General features: G+C 43.1%; 1 protein-coding gene across 8 annotated transcripts in view; it reads left to right on the top strand.

The window, feature by feature from the left end:
* The window catches only part of Neo1 (neogenin 1), a 157,996-nt gene extending 150,759 nt beyond the window's left edge, over positions 1-7,237 (top strand). For all 8 annotated transcript variants that reach the window (XM_029481357.1, XM_029481354.1, XM_029481356.1 and 5 more), the window contains 3 exons: positions 1,042-1,305; positions 3,813-3,949; positions 4,713-7,237. In XM_029481357.1, the coding sequence (XP_029337217.1) occupies positions 1,042-1,305; positions 3,813-3,949; positions 4,713-4,796 (485 nt within the window). In that variant the 3' untranslated portion in view covers positions 4,797-7,237. The remainder of the gene's footprint in view (positions 1-1,041; positions 1,306-3,812; positions 3,950-4,712) is intronic.
* Positions 7,238-7,501: the final 264 nt, after the last annotated feature.

The raw sequence follows: 7,501 nt of genomic DNA, 5'->3' as shown, positions 1-7,501 counted from the left end.
TCTTTACCCTCCCAGTGCTTCCTAAGTTACTCTGAGAAATAAATGTAAAATGCTTAGCGTAGAATAAGTACCCAGTGTCTACAAAGAGAACCTCTAACATATACATATAATACACATATGCTCATCATTCATATATATATATACATATATATATATATATATATATATACATACACATGTACATACATGTGTATATATATACATGTACACACACATTCATACATATATGTATATATACATACATATATACTTTATACATAATGAATTATGTGTGTCTCCATGTTTTATAGATGAAGAAATTAAAGACTCAGAGACCTAGTGACTTTGCCAGATTCACTCATCTAGTATTATCAAAGTAAAATATAGGACTGGCTAACTCCAGTGTGCTTTTTCTGCCCCACTGTGCTGCCCTCAGAAGATGTATTTTCTGAGACTTGCCTTGTTCTCCAGGCTAAGCCTTCCCTGTGCCTCTGGATAGAAACAGCATTCATTTGACACAGTCTCCAGCTGTATACAGACCCCTACACTACTGTGAGGCTTTATTGTCATGAGGTCAAAGCCATTCACATTGGTGATGGCCATGCAGTACCTGAGCATTGGCCTCACCTGCACAAGCCTTGCTGACAGAGCCAATTTCTGGTGGGTATTATCCAGCCTGTATTACTAGACATGGTTGTCTGTGAATGGTCAGTTTCTAAGACTACCAATCAGTGAGTGAAATTTGAAAAATTGTATATACTAGTCTTCAGAACCTTCATAAAGACTCCATAGTAAGTATTTTAAATCTATGAACTTACAACTACCTAAGTATGTAACTAGAGGAAAAAATTGAAACAGTCGGTTGAAACAAGATTGTTTATAGATTCTTAGATTAGCCCATCCATTCTTAGCCTTGGCTGTCATCCTGATCCGTGTGTCTCTGGACTTAGAACTGATCTGCTGAAGTGCTTATTGAACAGGCTTAGGGAACCCTTGGAAGTAGCCACAACTGCATATTTTAATGGTAAAGAAATAACTAACATTTAAGCTTTCCTGCTATAGAATCTGTTCGAAATACCCCCAGCACGGACACCATGCCAGCATCCTCATCTCAGACATGCTGCACTGACCATCAGGATCCGGAAGGTGCTACTAGCTCCTCTTACTTGGCCAGCTCCCAAGAGGAAGACTCAGGCCAGAGTCTTCCCACAGCCCATGTCCGCCCTTCCCACCCTCTGAAGAGCTTCGCTGTGCCAGCAATCCCACCCCCAGGACCTCCTCTCTATGATCCTGCACTGCCAAGCACACCATTACTGTCCCAGCAAGGTAAGTGAGAGGAGCAGCACCGACCGAGGGGCCGCTGGTTTCGGCCCAGCTTTGGGATAGAAGTCTTTACCACTCACCCTCCCATACCACTCTCTCATCCCTTTTTTCTTTTCTCCTTTCTTCTTCCTCCTTCTTTCCTCTTCTTCTTCCTCCTTCTTTCCTCTTCTTCTTCCTCCTTCTTTCCTCTTCTTTTTCCTCCTCCTGCTCCTACTTCTCTCTCTTTTTTTAGACTGAGTTTCTCTGTGTAGACCTGTCTGTCTTGGAATTTGCTCTGTAGACTAGTCAGCCTCCTGAGTGCTAGGATTAAAGGTGTGTGCTACCACCACTTGCCCCTCCCCTTCACTTTTTAAAGAAAAAGCAAATATCCTCCAAGGTTTTCATAGCAACTTAAGAGAAGCTCTGTGTCATTGTCCCCTTTGTGGGGAAAACATACAAGCCACAGCATAATGTAGTGGTGAGCAGGGGCTGAACTTTTGAACTGTGATTTCTGTGTGGAATCTCTGGTATTAAAATCCAGTGACATAGGTTTGGACAACAGAGCTGGTCCATCTAGGCCCCTGGAATCACCTCACTCTAAAAGACTCTTCAGGCTAAACAAGGGCCAGGGCAGCCAGGACTGAAAACCAGGAGTCTCAAGATAGTGAGCACTCATTTGCTGTACTTCACAGCTCAGCAAGGGACTCTGGCCACTGCTTATTACAGTTTGTTTCAGAATAAATTGTGGTTCTCAAATTTTTTCAGTCTCTCAAAGCCTCTTCAGAAATCAGTGCTAAAGACACACGGATCAGGACCACTGCCAAGTCTGAGAATGGATGGACTAATCTAAAAATCCCAAAACAATCTTGTTTCTGTATATGGAGTATGTCAGTACTTATCATATTAGTAATTAATACAAGAAAGTTTTTAAAATTTAATTAATTTAAAAGATAATTAGCACATTCTTTTTTTTTTTTTTTTTTGGTGAACAGTTATCACTAAGTGTCTCTTACCTTGTTAAGTGTCCCGCACTCAGTCTACTGTAATAAGTTGTTTTGGTTGTTAAAACTCTGCCCTCACAGATACATACTTGGCAAATGGCAGTGTACTTTCATAACCTTTTAGATATTTAGGAACTTTCTTTTTTGGAAAGAGGGGGCTTCTGTATAGCCCACACTGGTCTAGAGTTCTTAACCCTTCTGTCTCATTGTTGGGATTTCCGATACACGCCACCAAGCCTAATCTGGGTATTCTTTTTTGATACAATGGAAAAATTCAACAAGTTGTAGCTTCTTCAAGACTGACTTATAATGCAGCATCTCTCTCTGTCTGCGGACGCTACACAGTCTGGTCCACTAGGTTGCATTAGATCTAGCTTGTGCTTTGAATGTGTAACACTAAAACACACATTGGACATTTGGAAGATAATTGGTTCAGTAACTTTTAAAAATCCTCCAAATATTCACACATTCGTTGTAAGAAGCTTTCACAGTCAGATAACAGAAACAAGTCTTTCAAAATGGTAGTTTTCACCAAAAACTTTGATTTTAATATTGGTAGTATCTGTCATATTTTCCTTAAGTTCATAGCTCATTCTTTCTATTTCTAGAAAATATCTGGGGCTAGAGATGGCTCAGTGGTTAAGAGCACTGACTGTTCCTCCAAAGGTCCTGAGTTCAAATCCCAGCAACCACATGGTGGCTCACAACCATCTGTAATGAGATCCAGTGCCCTCTTCTGGTGTGTCTGAAGACAGCTCTAGTGTACTTAGATATAATAATAAATAAAGCTAGGAAGGAAGGAAGGAAGGAAGGAAGGAAGGAAGGAAGAAAGAAAGAAAGAAAGAAAGAAAGAAAGAAAGAAAATAAATGTCTGAATGACCCATATGTCAATCACCTTTGAATTAAAAGTTTTGTTGTTACATGATAAAACCTCAACTGGCAAGTGAGTCTATCATGGTCCCCTTCTTGAAGATGGTTCTGTGTGTGGTATATAGCAGAAACATTTGCATTTTGTTAAATACATGTAATTTTGAGAGTTAAGATTTAATAAAACAATTTCTTATTGCTTCATTAAGGGTAATATACTGGCTTGTTAAAATATAAAAGTATGACCCTAGTTAAGTTCACAGCTTATTGCTACTGTCTTCATTGCTAAGGCTCCTAACAGTTTTGCCCATGTTGCTGTGTACCCTCAATACAAATAAAACATAGTAAAAAAAAGGCATGTGTTACCTTAAGTGTCATAATGAATGAGCTTTTACTCCCAGGTATTTATGAGTAGTCTGTGGCTCACCATACTTTGAGAACCATTGGGAGAAAATACTAGTTTTCTAAAGGCAGTGGAGTGTTTGGCCTCGTGGATGCCCTCTTGCCTTCTTCCTTCCATCTTGCTCCGATAACTTTTCAGAGCAGATCCCTGTCTGAGCCTACAAGCATCCCTCACATTGAAACAGCTTCCACCCCTGGTGGACTGCTGAGGTCTAGGGGATCAACCTTAGCCACAACCTAACAATGCCCTTTGCCCCTCAGCTCTGAACCATCACATTCACTCAGTGAAAACAGCCTCCATCGGGACGTTAGGAAGGAGCCGGCCTCCTATGCCAGTGGTTGTTCCGAGTGCCCCTGAAGTACAGGAGACCACCAGGATGCTGGAAGACTCCGAGAGTGTAAGTTCCTGGGGCCCTCGACTTAGCCAGGATGTCCTAAGGGAGTTGCTTGCATGCTATTAGCTGATTGTACATTTGTGTACACTGAGGTCTTTGCCACCATAGATATAAAGCAGATTTAATCACTCATCAAACAGGTGTCCTTGGAGCATCCCCATATCCTGTGGGAATGTGCTATGGGTTTGGTTTGATATCAGACCTACTCTGATAAGTCTTACAGTGCTTTATCATCCCATCAAAGTTAGTTATATATATATATATATATCCTTCCTCTCATTTCTGTCCCTGCAACTTGCCTTCTTCCTGCTAAATATACATGTTCTTTCTCCCCTGAGCTCCATTCTATATGCCTTTTCTGAAGAGGATGCTGGAAGAGAAGGTGCCTAAGATTATTTTCAAATTCCAGTATACAATGTCTGCATTTCCAGATACTGGGTTCTCTAAAGAGAAAGCTTAAGCCCAGAGATGCTGGGTACACACACTATATTGCTCTGACAGAGATCTAGAAGAGGAAGCAACAGAGCCTCTCTGCCTTGTGAGGTCATTGTGAGCTGAGGAGTGTGCGTAAGTCAGGAGAAAGGCATTGTGTATTGTGAAGAAATGCTGTCTTTATTAATGGCCTTGAGTACATCTGCTGCTTCTGTTTTTATGGAGTCCACCTGGTTTCAGTAGGCCAGCATCCCAGGGCAGTTTTGGCCAGGCTACTTGGAACTCTGGACAGCTCTTCAGATCATTCCCAGTAATGGTGTTCTTCTTTCTGTAGAGCTATGAACCAGATGAGCTGACCAAAGAGATGGCCCACCTGGAAGGACTAATGAAGGACCTAAATGCCATCACAACAGCCTGATGACCTTCACCTGGACATGACTCCAAGCCTGAGTCTACAAGTCTCGGAACTTAACCTTGAAAACAAGGAATTGTACAGAGTACGAGAGGACAGCACTTGAGAGCAGGAGCCAGCAAACCAGCCAGTGCCTCCATGTGGGGTTGGCTCCAGGCACAGCCACCTGCCTTCTCCTGGTCAGCCTGGATTACACTTGTGTGGAGGCAGCTTCCCTTTGCCTGCTGAGAGCCTGCAGGACTGGGCACTATGGGCCAAAATTTTGTGTCCAGGGAAGAGGCAAGAAGTACGACCTGCCTTTTGCTTTGTGGTCAGTGGCTTGTGTCTTTGTGCTGCAACTGCATCACTTTTATGGAGTGTAGACATTGGCATTTATGTACAACTTTGTGTCCTATTTTATTTTACCTTAAAACACTATCAGAAGCCAAGGGAGTCTGTGATGTTCTCTCAAGCAGTTGACACTTGACTGTGGTTCCAGTTACTTATGGAAAGTCATCAACAGTGAGGTTGTTTGACACCACTGACAGGCATTGGCTTGTTGTGGGTTTCATTTTTATTCTTAATTCTGAGACATTGCATCCTCTGCCAGCTGTTAATCCATCACTTTGAGGGGAGGACATGCTGCATTGCTGTTTGTAAGCTTTTTTATTATTTTTTTATTATAATTATTAAAGGCCTGACTTTCTCCTCTCATCACTGTGAGATTACAGATCTATTTGAATGAAATGTAACATTGAAAAGACTTGTTTGTTGCTTTCTGTGCAGATTCAGTATTGGGGTGGGATCGGGGATTGGGAATAGGAAATGGAGGGGCTGCTGAGGCCCTGTGAATGTTTCTGTCAATGTACTTTGTTCCAGAAGCCTGCCGAGAATGAAAGCAGCATCTTTAGTGTCCTTTCCTGCCATGTCCATCTTCCTGTCACTGCATAGCAACTGGAGTTTTGTTTAGATCTGGTTATAAATTCTTGTACAATGGGTGACTTTGATGATTTAGCTGCCCTGGTATCTTGGTCATTTCCTCTTTGGAATGTCCACACTGAGGTCTGTATCGATGTATGTTTAATTGCTTGAGAGATGCCAAGTAGAACCAGAGCCTGACTGTGCTCGGAGAAGCTACACAGCACAGGGTGGAGACTCCCTTTGTGTTGCTATTATTGGTTCTCTCTGGAAGGTTAAAATCTAAGGCAGGATCTTGGTTTCCTATTCCAAATAGGGCGCCTGCTTCTCTGGACGCCAGTCCTCAGCCAGGCAGCTCTCGTGGCATTGCAGAGGCTCTCCTGAAAAACATCAACCAGGGTGAGAGCCAAGATGGGGTGGCACCCATGACGCTTCCCCACATGTTTCTTCAAGGAGCAGAGGACAGAGATAGTGGAAAGAGGGTCAGCAGAAGCAGGTGCCTTCATCTATCCCAGCAGCTCAGCCAAACCCCAGTTAGAATGAGGCAGCAGGAGATTTCCAGGTGTGCTGAGGGCTCAGCCACACACAGAAGACGTTGCAGAGTGTTAAAGAGGTAAGCTGAGGTGTGTATCTGCTTGGTTTTGTTGTTGTTGTTGTTGATGATGTATAATGAAAAGCATAAGACTAACCCTCAGGCATCATCTCCTCCAACAGATCCCTGGAAAACAGTAGAGAAAGTCAGTCGGGCTTGGGCTCCTTAGCCAGTGAGACTACTCAGACCACCAGTGGCTAGCCTAGCCTACCTGTCCTTGAACATGGGTGATTTTACCCCTTTTAGGTCTTAACCCTTTTTACTTTCAACAAGATGAGCTCTTTGTATGATTGCGGGTGGGGGATATGAAAAATGCAATGATCTAACTCCTGTTGCTCTTCTAGCTGGTCACATGATGGCACCAGGCAGGGTTCTGGGACAACCAGTGTGCTTTGACTGTTCTACAAAAAGCTGTCCGAGCGTTCTGGCCTCCTGGAGGCTAGATTCCTCAGAAACTGCCTAGCCTTTGCCCACAGAGCGTGCTAGGTAATTAAAGCACTCCTTCCCATGAACCCCAGCACTTCTGTTACCTCAGGGCCTTGGTACCTGGATACTGCCACAGAATTTCCATGGGGCGGGAAGGGATGTATTTTTAAATAAAGTAACTTAAAAGTTGGGGAAATTTTTTAAATTCAGAAAATGCAAAGCTATTCTGTATTACACCATTTCACAATTTAATATGTCTTATATTTTCCTGTGACTCTGGAAACTAAACCATTGTGTGTCTTGTCGTGTCCTAGTTGAGCTGGGGCCTAGCAGCTTCCTTCCGGAGGGTGTGGAGCAAATGTGTATGTCGCCTCGCTGCCTGCTTGAGGGGTCCAAAGGGCTGCTGGGACTGAGTTCTGTACACACTCGTTTGGCCTTTTCTGTAGTTGATGCTGTAAAACTCTATGGCTTTTTAAAAACAATTTCATGTTTTTATTTAGTATTGGAAGTCCAATACACTTTTTTAATCCAATCAAACTGGTCTGGTCAAAAAGTTCTTTCCCTTAAAAGTTCGGGGGCTCCTATCTCCAGCTTCCGATGACTTCTCTGTGGCTCTCACTGCTATAAAGACAGGAGTTAGAATGGCAATCTGGGCAGAGGTAATAAAAGAAATGTCTGACTGCCAGCCCCAAAGATGTGTCTTCTTCCTGTCCATATCACACTGTTACCTCTAGGGGAAGGAAGGAGGGGGTGGGGAAGCCCGAGGAGTGACAAACGGCGCCCAGCACAGAGCCAC

This window comes from Mus caroli, chromosome 9 (assembly GCF_900094665.2).
Source record: "Mus caroli chromosome 9, CAROLI_EIJ_v1.1, whole genome shotgun sequence".
NCBI classification, from domain to species: Eukaryota; Metazoa; Chordata; class Mammalia; order Rodentia; family Muridae; genus Mus; species Mus caroli.
This window is presented reverse-complemented; position numbering and strand designations above follow the sequence as displayed.